The sequence below is a fragment of the Neurospora hispaniola genome (genome assembly GCF_033458365.1).
Source record: "Neurospora hispaniola strain FGSC 10403 chromosome Unknown B0T23scaffold_1, whole genome shotgun sequence".
Classification (NCBI taxonomy): domain Eukaryota; kingdom Fungi; phylum Ascomycota; class Sordariomycetes; order Sordariales; family Sordariaceae; genus Neurospora; species Neurospora hispaniola.
Window position 1 is genome coordinate 2978647 of NW_026944406.1, and position 25963 is coordinate 3004609.

The 25963-nt window shown below is 47.4% G+C and overlaps 9 protein-coding genes across 9 annotated transcripts; 1 reads left to right on the plus strand and 8 right to left on the minus strand.

Annotated features, from left to right (window-relative positions):
• Positions 1 to 104: 104 nt before the first annotated feature.
• Positions 105 to 2113, minus strand: B0T23DRAFT_401052 (D-isomer specific 2-hydroxyacid dehydrogenase; the record flags this gene model as incomplete). Its single annotated transcript, XM_062838548.1, has 4 exons — positions 105 to 252; positions 442 to 1288; positions 1382 to 1699; positions 2068 to 2113. 4 exons carry the CDS (start codon positions 2111 to 2113, stop codon positions 105 to 107), a joined length of 1359 nt encoding a protein of 452 aa, XP_062697082.1.
• Positions 2114 to 3125: 1012 nt separating this feature from the next.
• B0T23DRAFT_17550 (uncharacterized protein) lies at positions 3126 to 4158 on the minus strand. The gene is made up of 2 exons (XM_062832984.1): positions 3679 to 4158; positions 3126 to 3549 (listed from the first exon to the last, which is right to left on the minus strand). Exons 1-2 carry the CDS (start codon positions 4031 to 4033, stop codon positions 3338 to 3340), a joined length of 567 nt encoding a protein of 188 aa, XP_062697083.1. The 5' UTR covers positions 4034 to 4158; the 3' UTR covers positions 3126 to 3337.
• A 256-nt stretch (positions 4159 to 4414) lies between these two features.
• B0T23DRAFT_434603 (uncharacterized protein) lies at positions 4415 to 6263 on the minus strand (the record flags this gene model as incomplete). The annotated part of the gene is made up of 1 exon (XM_062840502.1): positions 4415 to 6263. The coding sequence occupies exon 1, from the start codon at positions 5966 to 5968 to the stop codon at positions 4415 to 4417; it is 1554 nt and encodes a 517-aa protein (XP_062697084.1). The 5' UTR covers positions 5969 to 6263.
• Positions 6264 to 6349: 86 nt separating this feature from the next.
• On the minus strand, positions 6350 to 8513 carry B0T23DRAFT_17594 (uncharacterized protein). The gene is made up of 2 exons (XM_062832997.1): positions 6839 to 8513; positions 6350 to 6698 (listed from the first exon to the last, which is right to left on the minus strand). The coding sequence occupies exons 1-2, from the start codon at positions 8334 to 8336 to the stop codon at positions 6604 to 6606; spliced, it is 1593 nt and encodes a 530-aa protein (XP_062697085.1). The 5' UTR covers positions 8337 to 8513; the 3' UTR covers positions 6350 to 6603.
• A 975-nt stretch (positions 8514 to 9488) lies between these two features.
• B0T23DRAFT_392055 (uncharacterized protein) lies at positions 9489 to 11071 on the minus strand (the record flags this gene model as incomplete). The annotated part of the gene is made up of 2 exons (XM_062837986.1): positions 9489 to 10763; positions 10832 to 11071. The coding sequence occupies 2 exons, from the start codon at positions 11069 to 11071 to the stop codon at positions 9489 to 9491; spliced, it is 1515 nt and encodes a 504-aa protein (XP_062697086.1).
• Positions 11072 to 11716: 645 nt separating this feature from the next.
• B0T23DRAFT_17590 (S-adenosylmethionine decarboxylase) lies at positions 11717 to 13764 on the minus strand. Its single transcript, XM_062832994.1, has one exon. It carries the CDS (start codon positions 13351 to 13353, stop codon positions 11842 to 11844), a length of 1512 nt encoding a protein of 503 aa, XP_062697087.1. The 5' UTR covers positions 13354 to 13764; the 3' UTR covers positions 11717 to 11841.
• Positions 13765 to 15662: 1898 nt separating this feature from the next.
• On the minus strand, positions 15663 to 16663 carry B0T23DRAFT_401057 (P-loop containing nucleoside triphosphate hydrolase protein; the record flags this gene model as incomplete). The annotated part of the gene is made up of 2 exons (XM_062838549.1): positions 15663 to 16544; positions 16631 to 16663. The coding sequence occupies 2 exons, from the start codon at positions 16661 to 16663 to the stop codon at positions 15663 to 15665; spliced, it is 915 nt and encodes a 304-aa protein (XP_062697088.1).
• Positions 16664 to 17241: 578 nt separating this feature from the next.
• On the plus strand, positions 17242 to 20073 carry B0T23DRAFT_17642 (uncharacterized protein). The gene has a single exon (XM_062833005.1). It carries the CDS (start codon positions 17350 to 17352, stop codon positions 19948 to 19950), a length of 2601 nt encoding a protein of 866 aa, XP_062697089.1. The 5' UTR covers positions 17242 to 17349; the 3' UTR covers positions 19951 to 20073.
• A 1963-nt stretch (positions 20074 to 22036) lies between these two features.
• B0T23DRAFT_392059 (uncharacterized protein) lies at positions 22037 to 24310 on the minus strand (the record flags this gene model as incomplete). The annotated part of the gene is made up of 17 exons (XM_062837987.1): positions 22037 to 22057; positions 22174 to 22181; positions 22283 to 22335; positions 22420 to 22433; positions 22481 to 22492; positions 22820 to 22837; positions 22869 to 22874; positions 22949 to 22962; positions 23024 to 23044; positions 23270 to 23277; positions 23462 to 23467; positions 23580 to 23591; positions 23698 to 23755; positions 23855 to 23873; positions 24087 to 24099; positions 24196 to 24219; positions 24276 to 24310. The coding sequence occupies 17 exons, from the start codon at positions 24308 to 24310 to the stop codon at positions 22037 to 22039; spliced, it is 342 nt and encodes a 113-aa protein (XP_062697090.1).
• Between the last annotated feature and the right edge of the window lie 1653 nt (positions 24311 to 25963).

Sequence of the window (25963 nt, forward strand, 5' to 3'; positions counted from 1 at the left end):
CTTTGCAATGATTTATGCTCTTGTTTACCCCTGGATAATCTGGTGTCGGGCTCTTTTGATTCTGAATGATCTTGTAAGCTCGAGTAATTCTTTGTGGCTATGCGTTACTTTGGTCCACGTTCAACGAGTAACGGCTGACCCTTGAACTCATCACCAGCTACCTCGGAAATGTACCTCCCCCACCATGGACTAACCTTCGCTGGTCTTTTGATTTTTGCGGCACCAATGACTGTCGCGTTGATCATCGCCGACCTGAGTAGAGTTTGGTCAGTCAAGAATTTGGTCACTTCTCGATAACCGCAGACATGATTCTTCATTCTACTTGTGGTTCATTGACCCCAAACTCTCAAGCTGGGAATAAACCAACATTTCCTTTACCGAAATCAGAGGGACAAAGATGAACGAGTACGAAAAGCGAGGAAGAAGAGGAAAAAAACTGACAGTGCCCTATACTCCGTGGCTTTCAAATAGTGCATATTGACCGGAGTTATAGCCTTCTGCCCTCCCAGAACCGCCATGATATTCCTCATGCTCAGTTCCTCAAACCCGATATGCGTCTCGACCGTACCACCGGCATTATGACAGGTCAACATGACTTTTCCAGGGTGGTCGAAGCTGGATTTTGCCTCCTTTTGACTGTTGCTTCTGACAATGTCATGTTCTCCAAATGCCATTTTTACCAGCCTCTGGCTCACACTGGGCTCCTTAGCATGCACATCTAAGGCCGCGGCGCTGATTCGCCCGTCCTCCAGCGCGTCTGCCAGTGCTTCTTCATCGACGAAACTTCCCCGTGCAACGTTCACGAATCTTGAGCCTTTCTTGATATGTTTCAGGACATCCGTGGTGATAATAGGCCTCCCATCGGCTGAAGCAGGTGTGCAGAGCACCGCGCAGTCGGACATAGCCAATAACTTCTCTAGACTGGAGTGATAAGTAGCCCCGAGAGATGACTCTAAGGGGGCAGGTTTGCGCACAACGTCATAATATGCAATCCTCATGCCGAAAGCTGAGCCGAGTTTGGCAGCAATCTGTTGGCCGATGTTACCAAGCCCTATGATACCGAGGACATGGTTGCGCGGGTTGTGTGAGACAGCTGTTGCGAGAGAGTGGCATGCCTGGAAGGTCTTGCTGGCTGTTGAGGCCACGGATGCGGTCGTGAAGTCGGGGGAAGAGGGCGTTGAGAGGAAGTATGGGAGTGTCGCAGCGCCCATGCACCAGGGGAGGTGCCGGAAGGTCGAGATGACCATTGCCACAGCAAAGTCGGCAACGGCTTCAGCGGCTGCGGGACCTGAATTGCAGCAGATTACGCCTGCAAGTTAAACTTTAGCTTACTACTCATCGCTTCGCCATGACAGGGACGTCATGATCTGTGCCTACACACCTCTTTCACCTAGAACTTTTGTGTCTGCCCAGTCGAAGCCCGCGCCCGCGCTGGCAAATACCTTGACCGAGATGGGCAGCAAGTTGATAAGGTCAGCGTCCCAACGACCCATCTCGCCGCCAGTACCCCAGAATGGCCGGAATATGGCGCTGAAGTGGCCCCATCGCCGTTCTTTCAGTGCTTTCTTGAACTCGCTTCGTTCTCTCTCCGCGGTACTGGGTCGGATAACCTCGAACGCTTGGCTAAACTCGGTATACGTGGCGAGGTTATATTTGATGGAATCGCCGATATGAAGGACGATGGGACGTCTTCCGTCGTCTGATTATTGTCGTGGCAATCGTCGTGGAATTATGCTTATGGAAGCGTTGGGCGCAAGGCTAGAGAGGGGCGGCACGGGGGAGGATGATCGTGGAGTAGATGCTAGTACTGGCGTGCTCGCGGGCATCGGCGTGTTGTGGGGCTCTGCCATTGTTTGAAGCGAAGATTGCCTAGACGGGTGATGGTTTTCGGTGGCTTGCTCGTTGAGGATGTGATGTTTTGCAACTCTTGTTGTGTCTGGTGCAGTGGTGTAAACAGAGAAGTTGAGGCATTCGTTGGCGTCCGCTTTGGTAGATCGTGGCCGGCAGCGAGTCAGCCTGGTTGGTGTAAGAACGGGACTTTTGTGAAAGACAAGTGTACCGGACAACCTGAGAGAACTTCGAAGTGCTTGATCTGGGAGGGAGTGGAAGCCATTGTATGTGTTTTCCTGGTTGGAAGATGTTTTGGACTTGGAATCGGGCAACGACGGGACGGAACATCGATGCCTTAGCCGTCTACATGTCATGGCAGGTGTAGGTCCCTGGGAAGCAGATGGGACGAGCTGTAGATCGGCGCCGTTACAGCGCTGGGGGCCCGAGCCCGAGCCCAGGAATGCATGACCCCTGAAGCAGCCCCAGTATCATAGCGCCTTCTCCCGCGATAAAGACTTCGGGAGGTTAGGTACCTGAAGGTACCTGTACCTCTAGAGGTAGTATCCCACCCTCTGAAATCTTCCTTGGAGCTGAGCATCCGTTTTCGAGGAGAAATGTACAGAAACAAACCGGCCAAAGCGTACGCGACCCCAGAAAAGGTACCTACTTGTAAGTCAAGAATTGCAATCCCCATGCCATGGAACAAGAGGACCACTTCGACACTCAGTATTCTAACAGAATACCTATTCAGTCGGATAAACACCACGGTGGTGTCGGATGTAGGACTCGAAAAGCAATACCAAGCGCTGTATTGTAACGAGCCCCCCCTCCCGATTGATACACCCTCCGGCAACCTAAATAATGTCACTTGTAACCGTTGTCCTCAACATAAACGTCAGGGTTTTCTCCGGGATCCATCAGACCGCGATGATATAGACGCGGAAGCGTGCGACACTCCAACCGTGTGGTGGAATATGGACTGTATCGACTTCGGTGACCGTCATCAACATCAATACTGATCAAAAGCTGTCTAGGACTCTCAACTGTCTATTCCTTTTTCTGACCACGGACTCTTCCACCTAGCATACCATCAAGCCAAAGCCCAGAAACTTGACACCAACACATCACTCGTCTCTCCCCCTCCCACCACCCGAAAACAGCTCATCAATCCAAGTCGTCAACCAACTCATCCACCACAAACTCTTGAACCACCACCACTCAAAAACCTCTACGTCCTCCTTCATCACGGCATTCAACTCCAATCTCTGCCAATTCCTCCTAACCTCATACTTACACCTTTGCAAGCTAACGAGCCATGCAGCACTAAACACCGCGCACCACCATGCTACGCCGAGGACAGCCATCAATACTGTCCAGCCCATTCTGTGCGAAAAGCTGTCTCCCTTTGGCGGCTCGAAAGTTGTGGTGATGATGGTTCTGCGAAGTGTCGTTAGTCGATGACCTTTGACTCATCTTTGCGAGGGTTGGGGGAGGGCTGAAAAGGACATCAATAGGGACCTGAAGGAGAGGGGAGAACAGACAAGACACCGACAAGCAACCACTCTACCACCACCCTAGCTACTCTCGAACCAGGAGACATCAAATGCAACATCGTCTCTGCTAGAGAGAGATGCAGAAGGGAGTAGGTGCGGTAAGTCCTGGCTGCCCAGAAGGTTGAGGGGACGGAATGCTGTTTATCTGGGGGTATGTCTTGGTCGGCTGTTGCGACAACGTTGATACGAGCTATCTTGTCAGTCTCTCAAGTTCTCAATTCTTCGCCGGCGTCATCCGGCTTGTTCTAACGGAACCAACGGGTGGGCAAGTAGATAGGAAAAGGGGAATACGTACGCGTATCCAGTAACTCCAAACCCTCTCTATACTTATCCAACTTCTTCGGTCTTTCATAGCCCACTCCCTCAGAGCTCGCCAGCTCTCCCTCGGTCTCCGAGTCAGAACACCCCATAATCTCCCCCATCAACCCTTCCCACTCCTGGAGATATGATCTCAAAGTCAACACCGCCATTTTGACATATGTGTGACAGGAGCAGGCGAGATCGTAATCGCTTTTCAGGGTCCGAATCTCCCGGTTGAGCGCGCGGAGGTAGTAGGTGGCTATGGGGTCTTCATCCCACCCCTGGCGGGGAGAGGGGAAGGGGAGGGCATTGGCGTCGTTGCCGTTTTGGGATGGGTCTCGGTTGGTCATGGTGGCTTCGATATCGGTTGTGCAGTAGGGAATTGAGGGACTAGAAAGTTGTAGGGAATTGAGGGACTAGAAAGTTGAGAGGTGGCTGGCTTATGTGGTTTTTGAAGTACGTTTTGCTCTGGCGATATTGGCTGGTGATGCTGCATTTCTGTTTCTTTTAATTCGTTCTAGACTAGACCGTTCTAGCCTCGGTTTGTCTCTTTTAACACTCGACCTTGAAACACATCGCATGCTCCATCGTTAATGAAACTTCACCCAGATATCTGACATCGCCCCATCATCTCACTCAATTCCCAATTATTTATGTTCGGTCCCCCTTCATTAATCCTCGACCCATGCCTCACCTCCACCCTCTCAGATCCTCCTGCCACATCCCACCACCTACCCAACCCAAATATTCCCCCCACCAACCTCCACCACCCAAACCTCCACCTGCCCCCCTTCCACCTTCCCACTCTGATCCCTTCCCCCATCCTTCTGCACATCATCATAAGCAAAGGCATACCCCTTCCCATCCGCATTCCACTCATGCACCACCCTCGCATAATGATTCGTCGGTCTCCCATCCACATGCCACCGGTAAAAAGTCTCCACATCCGACGGCTGGTCCTCGCAGTCAATGATGCTGGACCGCTGAAAGGCAGCTGCCAGGCGAGGGATAATGGCGTTTCGCACGGCGTTGGGGCCCGTGGTGAAGGGACCGGAGTTGCACCCAAAGATGTCGGCTGTTGTGGGGCGATGGAAGGGTTCCGACCCGACGAGGAGGGGATCGGAGGGCAAGTTGGGAATGTGCCCGGTTAGAATGCCGGGGGCAGCTTGGGTGTTGATGCGGAGGTGGTGGGTTTGGTGTTGGACTTGAGGAGGAGGAGGGGGAGGAGGGGGTGTGTAAGGTTGTTGCGCGGGATAGTAATAAGGTTGCTGCTGCCCTTGGTAGTAATAAGGTTGTTGCTGCCCGGGGTAATAATAAGGTTGCTGAGGAGCTGCAGCATGGCCGTTGTGGCTGTGATGATGGTGACCATGAAATTTTTGTAGAACGTGCCGTAACCCGAACCTGGGCGGGGCGCCGTTCGGGCCGTCTCCGGGACGGGGCCCGGGTGGGGGGCCAGGGGGTCGGTCACCCGGCGCATCACCTGGTCTTGGTCCGGGTGGAGGACCAGGAGGCTTATCGGCATTGAATACCGCGCCATGACCCCCGTTACACGGCTTCCCAAAATGACAGTATCTCTCCCAGACCCTGTCCACCAACGGCTCAAAATACCCATCAAACTTGGCCCCGACCGCGTCGCCATGTGTCGGCGCCAGCACCCTCAACGGTCTATCCATCCCCGGCCTGTGCACCACCAACTTGTCCCACGGCCACCCGTCCCTGGCCGCCTGATCTCTCAACCCCTGCGCGATCCTCTCCAGCCCATCCGGTCGCATCCCCGACACATGCTGCAGTCTCCTCGTTCCCTTCTCCACCAGCGTCAAGGCAATCGGCAACCTCGGCACAAAGTCCACGTACGAGATATTGGCGAAAAGCTGGTGATCGTTCAGCGTAAACTCGCAAAACGCAAAGTCCACATCGCGGTTGGGATCGCTTGGGTTCAAGACGGATGGCTCAACCAGCGCGGCGCCACCTCCCGGTCCGCCAGGATTGAGCATAAACTTGAGCTTTTTGTCTCCTTGGCAGAACCAGATACGCCCACCGGCGATGCGCGGAATGGTGACAACGGTTGGGTGAGGGCCTGGAGGGACGGGGATGGCGCAATCGACGGGGAAGGGCTGGAGAATTTTCCCAGGAGGAGGCGAGGGAGGAAAGTAGGTAGTTCGGCCGTCAGACTGGATGAAGACGCGGGCCATCGAGGGGATGGCAAGGCCCGTGATGTAGGCATGGATGGGGATGTGCGGGGTCGGGGAGGTGTTGACGAGGTGTATTGTTAGTGAGGTCGGCATGGTGGGCGTTGTATTGTTGGTGTAATCTTTGATTGCCGTGGAATTGTATGATTCAAGCCCGAGAGCACAGAATATCAAACAGTCGTCGTTGGGCCCTGGGATAAATAGTAGATGCGACGAATTGGGAGGACTCCAAGACGAATTTCTTGTGTGGCTATGTCAACAGAGTCACTGGTGAAACTGGAGCTGAAAGTGGGCCGCTGTGGGTTTTGGTGGTCGAATTAAGGTTGTGGAGATGATGATCACATTATGGAACTTCCAGGGACAGGTTCAGTCACAGGGGGCAGTGACGTTGTTAACAGCTGTTAGTGGCGACGCACCGCGGCCTAAGGCCCTGACCGTTAGTGGCTACACCGGAAAACCGGAAACCAGAAATAAGTAAGCACTTGCATAATCTGCTTGAGCAATCCATTTTAAAGAAACCTTTTCTTTTGAGTCTACAAAAGATATTGGCTGATTGGTATAACGGCTGCCAGTACCTGCGTCTAAAAACCAACACAGTTTCTCCGCGGGTATCGGGTATCTTCGACTTTAAGCAATGAAAGCAATTTGAAGCTTCTCGTCCATAACCATCCCTTCCTGTTCAATATAGAAGGAATAGACCAGCGCTGTAACCTCGGAACAACCATCGACAACTAATCGTCCGCCGCGCTGCCGTCATCATCACTCGACCCCTCGTCGTCATCGTCGCTTGAGTCGAAATCTGATTCGTCGTCCGATTGTCCAGGGCCTAAGATGTGTCGTTAGTAAGGGCAACAGACTTGATTGACCGACTTCCGCTTGAAAGTCCTATTGAGGCTGATGAGGTTGGCTAATGGAAAATGTGGTGCTGAGGGTGATGAAATTGATAAAAAGAAGGGTGCTGCTCACGCGGAACACCTGTGATGTGTTTGCCAGGTGTAGCTATGTCTGCGGCAGGGTTGCTGAGAAACGTCTCCAGTTTCAGGCCAGTATAGGTCCTGTCCCCAATGGCTTGAGCTAACCCCCAAAGGTTTTGATACCCTGTTGATGAAATGCCCTTCCGATTCTCGGCCTCGTCTGGATTAACAAACCCCAATACTGGGTAGTGGAGCGTAGCCCCGGAAGTAGTGGAGTTGACCTCCGCGCTCAGTAAACTCAGGCTCAATTTTCGAAGATGTGGGAACGACTCCTTCTTGAGGCTGCGCAAGAATTTGATCCATGGGTTCTGCTCGTCGTCGTCCTGGTCGAAGGTCTGTTGGTCAGAACTTTGCTGGATTTTGACCCTGCGCAGGCTAATCGCTTTCAAAGTAGAAGAGAACTTGTTAAATAGGCGATAAAGAGTGTTTGCCGAAACATCGAGTTGACCGATGTCGAGTTGTTCCAGGTGGTCGAACTCGACGGGCGGCGGCAAACGGGAAGGATCGGCGTTAATGAGGCCAGGCGATGACCAGATACCAGGACGAAGGGAGCTGGCCAGCCACTTAAGCAGAGCCTCTTTCCCTCCATAGTGTGAAATTGATCTCTCAAAGTTGACTCTCAGCCAGGTAAGATTGGGTGTGAGCGCAAGGAATTTCTTGAACAGGAGATATTGAATCTCGATGTCCCTGTGTGTGGCTAGGTCGGAATCCAGCACGAGATGCAGCTTCTTGAGGCCCGCCAATACCGGCAGAAAATCTGGCTCTAGGTAAGGAGGTACCAGGAAGCCATGGTCGCGCACCGCCCAGTTTTCTCTGATAACCACTTCGATGCCTTTTGGGCGTGCTTTGGCCGCGGCCAAGGCGTGGGTGATAAGTGTGAACAAGAGCGTCGGATAATCTTCTTCGCCTACCCGCGGCTGTCCGGTGAAATGTTTAACTCCGGTGGTTTCGGATAAGGTGTTAAAGCCATAGCTGGTCCAACCTGCGTCGCCGTCGCGGGTCCGCGAGGGAGAGTGGAAATCTCGAAGATCGACAGTCTCGAGGTTGGGCAAGTTCTTGAAGGCTTCGACCAGCATGTCCCGTGCACGGCCTGATGCCAACAGTGTTCGTTGATCAGCGTATGCGAGGTGCCAGTTCAGCAATTTTGCCTCGTCCTGCCGAGACTGAATTCTGTGGGGTTCGAGGATTTGGTCGGCGCCGATGATTACATGTTTCAAGTAGGGCGAAAAGCCCGGATGTTTGGATATGTCAACGAGGACTTGCAGACTGGGTCCGTAGACCATGAACTGCTTCTTGCGGAAGAACTCGTAGGCAAACGAGTGGAAGAGGGCGCTTTCCAGCCATCTGCACGTCAAGCGCGCATTGCCAAGGTCGGGTGTTCTGACGAAGTAAGTGATTCTCGTCAGGACTTCTAGTGGCATTCGCGCCAGATACGCCTCTGACGAGGGAGCACGAGTGTCCTCCTCTGGTATTGTGGTCGTAGTTGTCATCCTGCGTGGTGATTGGACTGAGGTCGATGTGAGTGATGTGCGAGGTGAGCGGTGTTTAGAGAGAAGGTGTGATAGATGAGCAGAAAGAAGGACGGTTTGCTAGTGGAAGGTTGGGTAAATAATCAACGACTCGGCTGGGGTTGCAGTGAAGGGCGAGTGAGGGAGAGAAAAAGGCGAGATGGATATCGAGAAAGAAGGAGCGACCTCTTGATGGCGGTTATCGAGGCACGTAGATGGGTCGAGTTTTGTAGTGGTTGGCAAAGTGAGTACCTAGCGCGTGCGAGCGTGTGAGAAACAGAAGAAGTCGTGATGAATGAACAGGAAGAAGAGGGAACCTGCTTGGGAAGATTGGGGGAGGAGAAATATATGAAGAGAACAGGATCTCCAGAGTCACCGCGTATATTTTCAGGTTCCAAACAATAAGATGGAAGGTACGCCGTTTGTCGTGAAGCGAGTCCCACAATCGCGACTGCTGCCTGGCGGTTGCCTGTCAATTGACTTTCTTATACTAGGTTGGCACACGCTGTCACGTGGAATAGAAGGTACAAGGTACCTACTATTGTCACTCCCCATGCAAACAAATGCTTCGACGGGGAGCGACTGCAAAGTAATTTCTCAATTAAATGGATTCTTACTTATCACTTCGATCTTTTGTCGTTTGTTTGGATGTTTCGAGAGTGTATCACAACATTGCGTCTCATCTGCGAGAGCTGAGACCAAGGGTGACCTTCAATTCTCCACCTTGATCTCCTTGCACTAACAGCCCAACCCTGAAGATCATGGCATATGTGTTAGCAGAATTTGGTCAGCATCAAGACATCAACCCGTACTCGTCAGGGCTAGAAACGCCCAGTCTGACCCCGGAGGCGTTTCTAGCCCAGACGAGTAGTGAGTTCAAGGTGATACGCACCATATTTGATTCTTATGGATGCTTTATGTAAGCCAATTAACAATCTCCGCTTCGATTACTTCCCGTCTTATTTCATTCCCTCGTCATGGCGGTCCTAAATAATATGTCGCGCAGAGGAATTGTCCTCTTCGCAACCTTTAAAAAACCATGCTTTCCAAGTTCCTTTTTCCCATCCTGGGCCTGACGCGCACCGGGCGCGCCGATCCATTCTCGCTAGCCTCTTCCCATCTCCCTCACTTGCGCTAACTCCCGTCCCGAAACGTTCCCGGCATGCTCCTCACTTGCGCGCCCATCCCACTGTTCTGTCGGGTTAACGGCGACACCGGTTCACTGTTTGCATCCCGGTAATCTGTGGTCGACGACATGGGCGAGACATTCCCTGGTCCTGGCGTCCCATAAACGGCAGTTGGTTGCTGAGGATACGCCCATTGTGTTGATGACTGACTTGGGTGATACTGGTATTGATGTTGGTAGTAAGGTGGCTGTTGGACGGGTACGTGCTGAACTTGCGGATGCGGGCCGTAATGAGATTGCGGAGGGTTGTAAGGTTGATATTGATGAGGATGCTGCGGGTATTGTAGGTAATAATGGCCTTGTTGCTGCTGCTGTTGCTGCTGTTGCGCTTCCGCATAAGACATGTTAGGAGCCTGTGGAGGAGGGGGGCACGGTACTTGTGGGCTGGCCATTGTCGATGGTCTTTGTGTCAGGGCCGGCTGTGGATTCCAAGGCTGAGGACTCTGCGCGAGATAGGGGGTGGGAGATAGTGGGACATTGGTGAAGGTCTCGGAAGAATTGGAGTAGTTGTGATTTGATGTTTGAGGGACAGGAGCCGTTGGCATTATGCGTTGTGGTTCAATGTTCTGGTAAGTCGCCAATGGCGGCTTTGGGAGGGTATGACCTGATCCGGATGCGCCATCAACACTATGACCGCCATGAAGCGTTGAGCCGCTCAGGATACTATCCGATTTCGCTGGCATCATCGGTCGCGGCCCCCCAGGTCTCGAAGGCGTCGGGCTAGATGGTGGAGATATGTGAGTGGGAGTCTTAGACCTGGTCCTTTCCGTAGGCGAGGACTCGCGGTCAACGATAGAAGCGTCGAAACCCCTAGCAAATTTGTCCATCGGTACTACCTTTATGGATCTCGAGTTCTCTTCAAAATCAAACCCACGAGGCCTGATCCTCGCATCCCACGGTGATAGCCACGGCAGCAGAAAGGGAGGATCTACCCTGAAGACGACGTAGCATTCGATACTGAGGGCGAGACTGGCCATAATGGAAGCAAATAGGTCCATATTAAGCAGAACAGTCTTGCTTCCTCCTCCGCCAAAGTATATCCCAACGGCGAGGAGTATGATTGTAAGCACCCAGACGGAGGTGGCAGATATTATCAGCATCCTTGTCCGGGCATGAACGGGGTGTAGGGTTTTGCGGCCCTGTGTATCCAGAACACCGTAGAGGGTGTTGCCAGCCCGGGTGGCTCGAATATGGTAACCGATGTAAGCCATAGAAAGAATTGACTGGAAACTTGTAAGCATAAAGACGAGGGTAGAATAGAGAGGGGGAAGGGAAACCAAGGGAAACCTACAGCAAACAGCATAAGACTTTGCGCGATGCCCAGCATTGCATTCTCGTTTGCCGCAATCTTCTTGGCCAAGTAGAGGATCGACACGACGATTCCAGATGTTGATACAAGAAATGCGATAACCAGTCCCGTAAGAGCGACTGTCGGCATCCATCCTCCAAATCGCGGCTCTGGCGGTGGTGGTGTTGGAAGTTGCTGCTTTTCGACGCTGCTCGCAGCGTCAGAAACCGGTTGTTGATCCATATCGTACGCGTTGCGAGCGATCACTGCTCAAGATCCAGAGGTGCAGTAGCTCAAGATAATCTCGTTGATATCGCCAGCGATACCTGTTGTCGTCGTCGTCGGCAACTTCCCGGATTGGCCGTTCTGACGTTATCCAGTTGGAGAGAGAGGTACGCAGGTCAAGAGAGAAATCAACTTGTTAAGGGAGAAATAAGTTATTTGCTGATGTGGTGGCCCCAACGCAGAGGTTGGCGTTGTGTAGTCAGGGACTCACATGCCTGCGCTAGACTTGTGGCGGGAAGGCCACCATGCCGCTACGTGATAGTGTGTTCCGTGATTCCCATACTGCTGGATGGCAGCTGATGAATGTTGCAGCGCCTGTGCCGGATTGAAGAAAAGACATTCTTCAATGGGGCGTAGATCAGGAATTGGAATGCGAATTCTGGGTGTAGGTCTCAGCCAAGGCCATCATGACAGTAACGCAGGCGGTCGAGTCATCTATGTCCATGCTACTCATCGGCAAGAACAAAACAAGCTATGAATGACGATAGGCAATGGAGGAGAATTGCAGTGATGAGATTGATGACAGATGGATGACCATGATCAATCCGGAAAAAAAGTAGAAGGGAAGCGACATCTTTACAGGGCACAGGGCCGCAGCAAATACAGAGCAGCAGGCAGAATCGTAGGTAAGGGTATCGCTGATGATAGTGAGGGAATGTATGCGGATATGACAAGAAATGGGAAATTTGATGGTATCAATTCAATTCATCCAGGCGCTTGGAACCACTTTAAAACTCCTCGCCCATTCTAGCTCCTCCACCTCCAACCCAGTCTTCGCGCTCGTAGTAGCGGAACACGAGGTCGTAATCCTCGAAATCGTGAACAATGCGGTCAACGCGACGATATCCGTTGATGCGCTCCATACGCTGCTTAGCAGCAGCGCCCCAGTTGCGACGGGAATCATCAGCATCCTCGCCAGGTGTGGTGGCCAATGCGCCCTTGGCCTCGAACAAAGTCACACTGAAACGTCCAGGGCGGAAGATGTTAACGACCTGCTCAATAACTTCAGCTGTCTGGCGTCCGTTCTGGCCTCCGGGAACGTTAGTTTCAAAGGAGGCAAAAGAGCACTGGGGCTCAGGGGTGACATGAACCGTGAAGTAGTGGCCGGCCTTGGGAATAGTGCCGTCGGCGCCCGCGACAGCTGGTACAACACCGTTGGCGGAAAAGCCACAAGGGGAGAACTGGTACGCATCGATGCGAGCATCAGGATAGGTGGAGGTGGGATACACGGCGGAAAGACCGCATGCTTCCGACACGACAGTACCCAAGGCGTGACCCTCGGTGGTAAGGGCTTCGGGAAGAACAGCCTGGCCATCAGCATCGCAGTCTCCGGAGCTGCTGAAGACGTCAAAAGAGGCATCTCCGTTCGCCTCAGATTTGGAAAAGAGCTTCTCCTTGGCGATCGCGGTCGCTTCTTCAAGGTAGAATTTCTTGGCGTTCTCGGGATCCAGGTCGGTCATCAGGATCTCCAAAGTCTCGTCCGCGTTGTTTTCGATCACACCTCCAAAGGGAGCCACAATACCGGTAGGAATCTTGGACCTACGACTAGGGCTGACACCGCGGCTGGAAGTGGGGGTGCGTGGAGGAGTCAGGGAGCTGGTGGGGGATGTAATGTAAAGGTACCAATGGTCACCGTTCATCTTGCCAACCATGTAGGCACTTCCGTTCTCGAACATGTTATCCAAGAAGGTAACCTCATCTCTCCAGCTCTTGTGGGGCCCACGCTGCTTCTGGGGAAACAAAAAGTTCTTACGGCTATAGAACACGCGCAGAGGAGTAGCGGCAACCTTGGGGTCCTCCAACGAAGCCACGTTATGGAAAGGAAATCCAGCCTCGACGGCGGCGATGCGCAACATCAAGTCCAGACCAAGCAGCAGAGTGGTGGTACCGCATGTCTTGAGGATGATCTTGTGGGGGAACACAAACATGCTGGATTCAGAGAGAAGGTATGAGTCCACGTTCTCGGAGTTGATGATGGACAGGACCTTGCAGTGGACCAAATCAAGCATCGGGGTCCAGCAGTCAGGATTGACGGCCTTCAGGCCACCCTCCTTGACACCGGCAGGGAGAGCCTTGGCGCTGGGCGCAAACCAGACCTCCAGGAGCTTCTCGGGGCCTTCAAAGGCATTGGTGGAGTCGAGATCGGCAGCGACATCGTGGTTGATGGTAAGGTAAGGAGTGCCCTCGGAAGGGGAGAAGGTGTAGTTGGCGGGAATGGCGGGAACTCCGAGGCCAGACATTTTGAGTCGGTTTGAGGGGGTTGTTGACAGTGTGTCTTCTAAAACGAAGCGTCCGCGGGACACTAGCTGCCGCTCAGATGAACTTTGATGGCGTTCTTCTGAGAGAGTAGGCCCACAGGATTGTGGTGTCCTTTAAGAGGCTGGCTTCGCCAGCAGCAGTGGGTGGATGAAGGTAGCTGAACGTCTCACGAAGTAGACGTTAGGGAGGTCGAGTGCGAAGCGGAAGGAGATAGAACCGTGAGAGCAGAATGGTGGGCTTTGTCGTCGAGTTCGCCGTGGTCGCGACACAACCGATACCTATAGGCGATATCGGGCGGAGTAGGAAGGCCGAGAGAACCGGTTCAAGGGACGCGGGCAGGCTCCGAGGTGTTGGTTATGGGGATGTTTGAGAAGGAGATTATCTAGGCCTAGCAGAGAGAGGGTTAGTTAAACGGAAGTAGTTCGGGAGAACAAGAACCGCACTTTGCAGGCTTGGACAGGAAGCGAAGAAGGTCGACCGAGCTCATGGGGCGGCGGCAGAGATGGGAGTGAGAGGCGACGGGAAGCCCAAGACAGTATTGAGGAACTGTACGGGCAAGGCAGGCCGAGATTCGGGTTACTGTTCGAGCATGTGTATCTTGAATGGGAATCAAGCCGTTTGACAAGAGTTGCTCTCCCGTAGAGACCGGTGGTGGAGCGGATTGGCCGCGGGCGCAAAGCAGAGGAGGGGGAGGGATGTTGCGACGACTCGAGTTGGGACGAAAGGCGTGTCGGGATCGAATTGCTCGAGAACAGACTCACAATGTAGCGGTTGATGCGCGGTCCGAGAAACGGGCAGCAAATGGAGGTCTCACGAGAGGGAAGATCGTCGTCAAAGGTCTGAGTGAAGATTGACCAAACAGTTTGAAAGGTTCAAGAGGAGGGGTTGCAACGCGCCTGATGAGAGATTTTGAAATTTTATGGACAGGAGGCCGGAAAAAAAAGTGGGATTGGGTTTTTGCTGGAGGTTTGGCCCCTGCCGGCCCTGTTTGGCGGGGGGCAAGTGGGAATTCCAGCAGGAGCAAAGCCCACTGCGACCCAAGATCGACCATGTCCCCGGCGCTGCAAGATTCAGCCCGAGTTTCTGCTGTTAGACTACAATATGCGAGAGACCAGTATAGCACTAACTTGCAAGCTGCATTGGGATTCAACGTTCTACTGGTACCTCACCTCCACCAACAGGAACACCTAACAGTTGATTCGGATTACCTAGGCCTGTGACTGGCCTCATCAGGCACAATTCAACCCAAAAGGCAATTTTGACAAATCATCATCGTGACTAATTCCATGAACGTCAAAATGTGAGACAATACTTACAGGGCACGTCTCAATGAAATCCTGTTCAGAAACTGAACCGTGTCCAAGCACCATGACATGTATGTCTAGTTCTTGAAATCATTGAACTAAATGTTAGTCTTTGAGGTATCTACGACCATGGAAAGGAACAAGTGGAAACCAAGTGTCGATATGAGGGCATTCAAGGTCACGCGGGGAGAAGCCCACAATCGCGGGATTAATCACTGAAATCCGCCAAATTCATAGCCGTCATCCTGCTCGATTCGCATGGATTTGTTGAGTTCCAGGACCACTATTGACCACGACGGTACAATGCATCATTTCATCTTTAAAATAGTCCATTTATGAAGATGTTGACGTCTTGTAACAGCTTGTGACCAGCTTATCCCAGCGAGCTGTTCATCATCAGGACTACTGTTTTGGGCTTCAAATCAACCAATTTAAAGCCATGATCCCTTATCCACAATCCATGTCTTCAAAAAGGCGCCGCAGAAGGTCCGTAGGCGGAAAAGGCGGAAAATAAGGGTGTAGTAAGGACCCTGATCCTCTGCGACGATTCAAGTCCTTTGTCTTTATCCCAGAGCCGAGACAGCAAGGATGTTGTTACGTTGGTTTTGATGAAGGAGGTCTCAGCTGCTGACGAGAAATATCCTTGTGGTCGTCTCGCTTCTGGAATGATTGTCGAAGAAAGTGCCAATTCGGGCAATGTGAGTTGGTTTTGGGCCATCTTTCCCACGGCACCCGCACTTTGTCCATCGGGTCGCGACAGTCGCTTGTAGTTGTACATATGAACCACTGGCGCATGCTTATGTTGCGCAAACCCAAGTTTGGACCCGCGTGCATACATCAGTGATGGAGCTCCTGCCGAAACCAAGTCGTTCGTCCGGCGAATCGGTACCGGGAGAGGATCCAGCCTGGATGGAGGGTGATGAGAGAAAGTCTTCGGAAGAGAATTCGGCTTTTGGTCGTTCTCCTTGGCTGAGAAGAGATCCCATTCATTGTTGTACAGCAGATATCACATCGGCCGTGATTTTGCTGAAGATAGGTGCAAGGGAGCAATCCTTGTACTTGTGCACCAGACGCGAGCCATCTTTGACTTCCTCCTCTTCACTTGTGCTAGCTCCAGCAGGAGTCGAGATATCTTTTCCGTCGACCGTGGTGCCTGCTGGGTACGTTGGTCTCTTGCCTGTCTCGATGAGAACGAGAAACTGAGGGTCGATCGGAACACGGCCAAGGAAACGAACGCCAAAGTCATTCGCCATAACCTCTCCACCACCACTCATGAAAATGTTTGTGCACTCGCTGCAGTTGGGGCAAACAAAGCCACACATGTTCTCCACAACACCGAGGACTCGGATGTTGGTTTTGGTGCAAAAGTTCAGCTCCTTCCTGACGTCTGCAGTTGCCACGGCCTGAGGCGTAGTGACCACAACGGCTCCAGCAAGTTGGCCTGGTCGTGCCTTTTGCAGCAGATTCTCTGCCAAGGAAATGTGCTCGTCGCTGGTACCGGGAGGCGTGTCGATGAGGAGATAGTCGGTCTCGTCCCAGAACACGTCGGACAAGAATTGACGAACCATGGCGGTCTTCTTTGGTCCACGCCAGACAACGGCGTCACCCCGCTTGGGAAGAAGGAAACCGAGGCTCATGACGCGAAGGGATCCGACGCCGGCAGATGGGTCAGCTTCGTGAACGGTGATAGGCAGCCAGCCACCAGGCGCTTGTGTTACTTTGGCATCTTCGATGCCGAACATGCGCGGAATCGAGGGGCCTGTGAGGTCTACGTCCAGCACTCCAACCGAATGGCCCGCAAGCGAAAGAGAAAGAGCAAGCTGAGTTGTAACAGATGATTTCCCAACACCTCCTTTACCTGAAAGGACCTGTGTGTTCGGATCAGCAATGACATGTTTTTGGTGATGATAGGGTACAGCCTGTAGAAAAACCACGGATGACCGGGGATGCATACCAGGACAATATGCTTGACTTTGGCAAGAGACATTTTGACTGTTTTTGTGTCCAAGACCCGTGATACGTCCTCTCAACCTTCAGTTAAGCTGCTGGAGTTTTGATTGATATGGAATTTGTGAATCGGTTTGGGGTTGAGCGATGTCATTGTCAAAAAATAGTAAAGCTGCTGATGAATCTTCGCCTTCTGAAAGTTGGAGAAGGGCGATGAATGCACCTGAATCGGCCTCGAATCGGCCTGTGCTTTATCAGCAGGTGGGGCCCCCACTGGTCTTCCCGTCTGCCCAGCCAAGCCAAGTTTTCAGCAGCAGGAACCTGGAGCAGGGATTTTGGTTCGATGGTATAAATTGTAGCAGTGGCCCTCTTAACGGCTACGGATACCCCGGCCCAAAAGCCACTACTCCCAAATAAACATGATGCAGACCAGACCGATGTCTGGGCCCCCTGACATGTGCATTTGGCATCCAGGCATTGATTGAACCCATGGAAGCTTTCAACATCCATTTCGCCAGTCCACAACCACTCCCGCCTTTTGAGTTCTCGATCACGGCCGGACTCAATTGGATCGCAGGGACACGCCAGACGACGCCTTTTGCCAATTACACATCGAAACACATTGGATACACGACATGCTTAGCTGCATCTAGTCCACACCCGATTCGCGCAACATGATCGTTGGGGCCATAGTAGAGGTCTTTGGGTCCTTATAGTCACAGCAGAATGGACGATCCATGGGGTTCGCCATGGGCTACCGCAGACGCATCAACAGACCTCGGACATAGTTTGACGAGAAGAAGATCCGACCTCGAGCCACCCAAACGAGCCTTGCTGTCCGCCAGCAACTCGCCGCGATTACCCGCCATCACGGCCCCTTCGCCGTGGGCAGACGCTGAAGATGGGTTCGGAGGCTGGGCCGCCCCAGATGGATTAACAACACAGACGACGACTGCTCAGTCAGGATGGATGGGTGGATGGCGGTCTCGGAGCCCAAGTCTCGCGGCACCGTCCCGAGACAATGGCTTCAGGTCTCGCAGTCCTAGCCTTGTCGCACCGTCGAGGGAGAATAGCTGGAGGTCTCGGAGTCCGAGCTTGATCGCACCTTCGCGGGACAACGGCTTTAGGTCGCGCAGCCCGAGTATTGCTGCATCTATCCGAGACGAAGAGTTCGCCAAATCGAATCCGATCGCCTGGCCAGACACTATCGCATCTTCGAACTCGCCTATCGCCCCCGTACTTCGACAGCCGTCCCCTGATCCATGGGCCGCTGAACACTCCCATACGCCGCACAACGACGACAACATCACTCCGCGCTTGGTGATCAACCTTCCCCAGTCTATTGCCGAAGAAGAAGACGATGTCGACAAAGGGAAACTATCTGAGCTAAACCCCGATTGGGCGGACGAAGAGAAGGATGCCTCCAAGGATGGGGCATGCGAAGAAAGACAGAGCGAGCCGACTGGGGCAAAGGCAGAGACAGAGGCGGAAATTGTCCAGAAAGTTTCATTACGAATCAGCGTGGGATCGACTGTCAATAGTCTACCGACCCGTTCAACCTCCCCTTCTGGTGACGATACCGATCATGGGGACGAACGGCAAGATTCGCCCATCACCTCCATCGACGACGACTCCCATGCGAGACCACGCCTCGCACGAAAATCCTTCAGTATTGTGCAGAAACCGGTGGAAGAGTTTGATGAAAGAGCACAAGTGATGAGCCAGGGGCCTCCGGTTCTACGACGCGCAGAAAGCAAAAGCTCACTGAGCCCTCATCATCACGACGTCTCGGGGGAGGCGTCAGATTTTGGTGATTTTGAAGATGCCCAGGTTAAAGAGCCACCAAATTCTCAAACACCAGAGCCACCCTCAACACCATCAGAGGTTCAAAAACCTTCTTCGCAGCACGGATCTTCCCCCACAACGTCCCCAACGCAGTCGATGAGCAGTCATCTAGGCCATATGAACGAGTTGGCAGCCAAGTTCGGCGCCCTGAATTTTGATATCGACTTGTCAAACGTAGACAAAATGTTTGAAACGTCCACCAACATGAAGCCCCTGTTCCCATACGCCGATGTCTCGGACCATATCATTACCGATAGCTTTAACAGCATCTCAGAACGCAAGGCCTGGTACCGCATATCTCGTTTCGGCTCATCACGAAAACACAACGCAGGAGACGACGAAAATTACAGAAGGGTGGCATGGCCGACGTCAACTGTATGCCAGGAGACGCTTCAGACTGTCCGCCGATGGATGGAGGAAGACTCCATCGCAGGCCGTGTTTCCCTGGGTGGAGGCATATCCAAGACGCAAAAGAACATGTTTGGATGGGATTCTTCTGCAGAGCCAGTTACACTTGATGCGATTTTTGGAAAGAGGACTGTGCCTACCAGGCCGTCCTCCGTTCAACCGCTCCAGCCGCCAAGTGCATTTGGCCTTGTGGATCATTCACCCTTGGGCAGCACTGCGGTCAACTCTCTCAAAATCCAGCCACATCGACCAGCGAGTCTTCAGCTACCGCCAGCTGCCACATTCAGCTGGAGTAGCGATTTCTCAGCTTCAGCTGGGAAACCTCCTCTGACCGCGTCTCTACCATTAACACCATCTCAACCAGCTCAGGGTCCTTTCAAAGTGACTCCAATAGACCTCGGGATGTCGTCAATCAGCGCAACGGCAGCCGCTGAGGATAATGATGACGACTGGGGAGAGATGGTCTCTTCGCCATCGGTGATGAAAGCAACCGTGGGCGGCTTCCCCGATTTCAACTCACCGGTGTCAACATTGACTCCAACTCGTGGCCCAACCCCAGGAACAACAACAGCCGAGTACATGTCCCAGTCGGACCACGTCCCAGTCTCACTCACGCTCACGTCTAACTCGGGAAATGATACCACCGTCCCAGTTACATCTTCGGCAGCGGATCCTTGGGCATCAGCAGACTTTTCCTTTTTCGAGTCCCCGTCCCAGCAACAAACCGGTCCCACGAAGTCCTCAGTAACGCCAAGCCGTCCATCCTCCATGATTGCCGCCTCTTTCACCCCAACGGCTCCTGGCTCTTCGACCCATTCCTTCGACTTATCACGAGTGACTACACCCATCTCCTCCGCCTCGTCAGTCATCGCGCCGCACTCTTCCATGACTCGAAACAGCAGTCCCATTGCCGCAAAAGGCACGATTTCACCGGCGGTATCGTCACCCATCGCCCGCCAAATGACACCAACACAGGCAACCGGCGATCTACAACAGGGCGAGCCAACAGAGGACGAAGTCACGGTCAGCTCAATTCTTGGCGGTCTACCAGACCTTTCTTATATGTTGCGTTGACGGTCCGCGATCGGGCCACTATCGTTGGGCGAGCCTTGGCGACAAAAGCCAACGATCCCCGATTCCACAGGATGCTGGGGGGCATGCTTAATACATACACTTAATTGTAATCGTCAGAGGCGATTTCTTGCTTTTCTCCCAGGCATGCATGGCGCTGGCGTTAAGGGGCGGGAGATGATGTTACCACGTAATCGAGAGCTGCGTACAACTGTAAAGAAGCAACGACATACTTTGGCTGGGTCAGGGTCAGTCAAGCCAACGATCCTGGACTTTTTGTATATCATTTCCGTGTGTCGCATTGGGATGAGCGTCGTCTTCCTCTTTGTCTTTGTGTGTAGCACTAAAGATGTTTCTTATGAGGCCAACCAAACCGGTTTTCTGTCTCGGAAGAAGCTGAGTTGCTGTTTCTGGTATCATTATACATTCTTTGTTGAACCCAACCCATTGGTAAGTTGAGGTTGCAATGCAATGGTGTACAGCGGCTGTTGATGCGGGGAGCACCCAGCTCGGGAAATATGAACGGCTGTTCCCTTGTGGAATAGGATATGTAATGTCTTTTGTGTCTCGTGTGACACATGCATCTCGGGCAATGATCATCCTACCGAGGAATTGCGCATCGAACAGGAGAGAAACTTTGAAGGTAGGCGCTGGATGTGACACCCCTCCAAAACTCTCGAGCATGCGGTGCGGTATCTCGCAGATCAGCATCAGCACCACCTGCCACCCAGTATTGCAACATCCGTCCAACACAACCGAGAGGCTGAAAATGGAGTTCCCACACTCAATCGCCTGTGCAGTCTTGGCAAGAGGTGTATGTGCGTACACACACACACACACCGCATTTGACAAATCTGGCCATTTAACATCGCTTTACACGACTCAACTCAATTATTTAACATCGAAATCTGGCCAAAACTAGTGCAAAAAGTCGATATTTTAATGCTCTACGTTATATAATAGTCTATTTTAATATTTACATTATCTTTTAAACTATTATCGATATAGTACGCTACCCTAATACCCGTTAGAAGGTATTAATAACGATAATATTAGTAAATAACGAATATCCTAATAACATTACTAAGACTATTAGTATAAGTATAAGGAGTATATAGAAATATAAGCGCACTCTATCGGATACTAGTAAGGTATTTTTACTATTACGAACTTCCTAAAATACTAGAAAACTTCTTATATAGGCGCTTAAAGTACAGCATATATTATATTACTCCCTATACTTTATTAATTATAATTAACATTATAAAGGAAATTATAAACCTCCTCGTTTTAAAACCCAATTTATACTTCGATAAGATTTGTACCTTTCTAACTAACGAACATAATATACACATTTCGACTAAAACCGTACAGCGGCACCTTCAATAAAATAAGTAAAAGAAGAAGCAACTCTATATAAAAATATTACAATAATCCCCTATACTAATAGCCGAATAAATATTAAAAATTTCTTTATTTATTATAGAAATATTCGTATTCTATAACGAGCCTAACACAAACCGAAGGGATAGCGCTCATCGTATTAACTAGGCACCCCGCAATGCTATTATAATAATATTAAATAAATTCGTATATAATATACAGTATTACCTCCTCCCAACTATTATAATAAATAGGCTATTTAATATATTAGTATTTAAAAGTATAATAGACTCAACCGGAGTCTAGAATTAAATAGTAAAATGCCTATTCCCTAAAATAAATCTATTTTCTAATTACAATAGTATTTTAATAATAAATAATACTAGTTAATACCCCCGTACTAAACTCTAGCACGTATATAATTAGAAGGGGGTTCTATTATAATATTTACCGCCGTACTCTCCCGAATTCAACCCCATCGAAATATACTTTAACAATTTCAAACAATAATTTAAAAGGGTGTATTATAATAAGAGCAGTAACAAAATATCAAACGACGATTTTATTATATTTTTTAAACAATTAGCGTAGGATATAGGGTATAGAATATAATAAATCCATAACTATTTCAAAAATGCAAAATTAGTAATAAATCGACTTAATAATATTAAGAAAGAATATAACGAATTATATACTAACGAACTAATTAAGTATAGAGAAACGGGTACTATATTTAAACAGCGGTAAAAAATATAGAAGGGAAAAATAGATTTATATATATTAAATTGAATTATATACTAAAAATATTAGAAATATTAGAAATACCAGAAATACCAAACGTACCAGAAGTACTAAAAGTACTAGAAATTATATTTATTTATATAATAATACTAAAATGCTAGAAACCCCCCTCTTTCATTATAAATCGACTTATAATATTATTATCGCTTACTAGGACCGCTAATAGTAGTACTACCCGCTATAGAAGCGAGAATTCTAATAACGCTATATTCGAATATAATATTAAATCGCGGGTTTAAAGTATATACTAATTAATTAAATTACAATAATAGGGGTTAAAGGGCATACTTACTATAATTTAACTATATTACTAATACTATATATTTAATTTTAAGGAAATCTTTAATACCGTCCTTAAATACTATATAGAAATTATAATTAAACCCCAGCTTCGTAAACTACTCTACCGGCTACTTTCTAAACGTAAATATATTAGACAGCGCTTCCTTATTCCAAAACTCATTCCTCAAAGCAATTAGAACTCTATATACTAATACTACTTTAATTAACAATCCAATATAATAACGCTTATAAAATATTTTAAAAAACTCGGTAATAATCTCTTTAGCCAGCCAATTAAATAAGGCGGGGGGTAATAATAATAAATAAAGACCGAGAGTCGAAAGTATAAACGGACGTAGTATAAATAATTCTCCAACTTCTATTAAAGAATTTCTAATCTCCTTACCCTCGTCCTCCTCGCCCACTACCAATAGTAATACAATTAATAATAATACTAGTAACTAAATAAATATTATAATTATTATAAAAATAAGAGGAAGGTTAATATTAGCGCACCTAATAATAAGAGTCTTACAGTCAGTTGGGTACCTATAAAATACAGTAGTAAAATACTTTAATAACATATATAAATTAATAATTACTACTTTACCTAGTAGGGGGAGAACGCCCGCTATATTATAATTATAGCTACTAGCAATTACCGAATTAGCAATAGAACCACTAGCAATATAAGGTAGCTAGACTTAGGGATATTAAAAGTAGGGAGGGAAGTACTAATATAATAGCAGGTATAGTAGATATAGGGGAGGAGGGTATAATTAATATAAACCTCTAAAATCGTCCCTCCTTAATATAATTTGCAATAGACTATTTATAATCTTTATATTAATATTACTATTACTACTATTAATATTATTAATAATATTAATATTAACTAGTAGACTATCACCTCCTCCCCTACGTTTATTACTATTATCGCTAGTATTAGAGGCGGCTACTACCTTATTACTTAACATATTTCGTACTAACTCAAATAGCGGGTTAGCTACCGTAGCCTTCCCCAGCAATATAACGCATACCTACTTACCTATATCTTTAATATTAAAATTATAATAAATTATACTCCTATTTATAACGTAGCATATTTAATATTCAATAGCCTTATTATAATTTTTATACTTATAACTAAAACCGTACGCCCATACCTATACCAACTCCTAATATATAGTACTATATAGTTTTACCCCTATATATTCCTCTCACTACCAATCCTCCTTTAAATTCTTCTCGACTTCTACTAATATAGTATTTATTATAACGCACTTAAACTTCTCAATACCAGCTAGAATCCGTAACCTTCGTAATAATAACGTATCGACCGCTTATAAAGTTAAAGTAATAAAAGGATTAATTAAACTACGAAAGGGGGTAGGAATAGAGGGTATATTACTACGAGAAAATAGGGTAGCAGGGATTTTACTAGCGGGCGGGTCGGTTAACTAAAATTTAAATAATATAGTAAAATAGTAGTACTAATTAGTATAGTAGAAATATAACTTTATAACAGTCTTGTACTCAATATTATTATACCTATTATAAAAATCCTTCCCAGGAATAATCTTATTATATATAATAACCCGGGCGCGGCGGTTATTATAAATAGTAATAATATATATAACATTATATAAAGAAACTAACTACTTTATTCCTACAATTATATTATCGCTAATAATATTTTTTATATAACCTTATTATATATATAGGATCTCGCTAAGTAATATCGTTCTAAACCGCTACTTATAAAGCTCGCTATTATCTTACTCAACCTCAACCTCTTTAAATAAACTACGTTCTTTAATAGTAAATAATTTAATACGGCTAGTAGTAATATATAAACTAACTATTGATTTGGGGTGGTACATGGGAATATATGCATTGGTTTTCAGTAGTGATTTTTTTCAAAAATTTTCAAAGTATATAGGATTAGGGAAGTACTTTCTAGATTGAGCAAACCTGGACAGTTAGTGTGGAAAAAGAATGGAAAAAGAAGGAGATCGAACATGAGGAAACAGGATAGGAGATAAACAGAACATCAACCTTTCGAAAAGCTGAATGATTAGTTTTTAATTCTTTAGTAATTCTTAGATATATAAGATTAATCTTTAATAGTCGCTAATTATTTATCTTTATTTATTTAATATATTAAATAATCCTTTATCCTTCTTAAGGAAATACTTATTTATATCCCTATTTATATTCGAAAAGAAAAATATAGAAAGATCCGATAATTACCCTCGTTTTTTAGCGAAAATTAAATATTAAACTATTTAATAAATATGTAATTCTAATAAATTGTATTTAATTTAATACCTCCTATTTCAATTATCCGAAAAGATTTAAAAATTATTTACTATTTTACTTAATTAGATAATTAAGAACTATAGTCCTTATATATTGTACTAGTCGTAGTAGTATTGGTATTATTATTATAGTTTTCTCGCTATTTCAAATTAGTAATAAGGATAAAATAGGTATTAAAATTCTATACTAAATTAATTAAAATAAATATAGGGAATTTATAACTTCCTATTCTCGTTGAAGTTTACCTAATATTTATTAATAATATTTAATTAATTGTTATAAAAAAGTTTGAATAACCTTATTTTAGAAAAGAATAAAGATTTTTAATATTAGATATTTATTACAGTCCGGGGCTTTTAATAGTAGCTAATATACAATTATATTAATAACTGTACTATAATCGGTAATAATATAATTAATTAGTAATTACCCGACTATTGTTCGGATATAATATTAAAATACGAATAATAATATAATTAATTAATAAAAAAAATATATAAATAAATATCCAAACGATAATAATTAAATATAAATAAATATAAATAATAAATAAATTGCTAAATAGTAGTAGTTCGACTATATAATCCGATAAATGAATAAATACTTAATTAATAGTATTTAAATAATAATAAGAATAAACGATTAATAGGCTATTTGAATAGTAGTTTAGTTGAAAGACTATTTGAGAATAATAAGTAATAAAAGAATCTATTAATAATTAAGGTAAGTATTAGCATTAGGCCTTTAAGGACTACTATTTTTAAATTAATAATATATAGCTCCTACCTAAGTGTAGAAAGATTAGACAGCCCTTAGACCCTTTTCCTCGAAAATTTGTAATTAATTCTTTGAAGGGAAGGGTACTAATTATTATTTCCGAATTCCTCCTTCGTAGAATATATCGACTATTATTATTAATAGACTTTCGGGATTATAATTATTACCATTATTATATTTTAGAAAATTGAAAGGAAATAATTAATTACTATAAGTCCTTATTAGAAAGGCTTTAATAATAATATTATTAATATAAATAGGAATTACCTTTTACTAATATTAATAATAAAAGTAGTAAGAAGGAAAAGAATAAAGAATAAAAACCAAAGAAGTTCCTTTTACCTAGGAAAAGAAAGAGAAAAGGGATATTAGAAGGATAAAAAGAGGAATACTAATAAAAAATTTCTAATTTGAAAAAGTATATAAGTACTTTATTAGAAGAAAAATAATT

What these genes read in the sequence shown, in the direction of transcription:
- B0T23DRAFT_17594 (XM_062832997.1), bottom strand. Translation starts at nt 8,336, where the DNA reads ATGACAACTACGACCACAATACCAGAGGAGGACACTCGTGCTCCCTCG. An exon ending in ACACATCACAGGTGTTCCGC is followed by an intron (nt 6,699 to 6,838) that starts GTGAGCAGCACC and finishes GACACATCTTAG; the next exon opens with GCCCTGGACAATCGGACGAC.
- B0T23DRAFT_17590 (XM_062832994.1), bottom strand. Translation starts at nt 13,353, where the DNA reads ATGTCTGGCCTCGGAGTTCCCGCCATTCCCGCCAACTACACCTTCTCC.
- B0T23DRAFT_17642 (XM_062833005.1), top strand. Translation starts at nt 17,350, where the DNA reads ATGGACGATCCATGGGGTTCGCCATGGGCTACCGCAGACGCATCAACA.
- B0T23DRAFT_17550 (XM_062832984.1), bottom strand. Translation starts at nt 4,033, where the DNA reads ATGACCAACCGAGACCCATCCCAAAACGGCAACGACGCCAATGCCCTC. An exon ending in TTTGGAGTTACTGGATACGC is followed by an intron (nt 3,550 to 3,678) that starts GTACGTATTCCC and finishes TTGTCGCAACAG; the next exon opens with CCGACCAAGACATACCCCCA.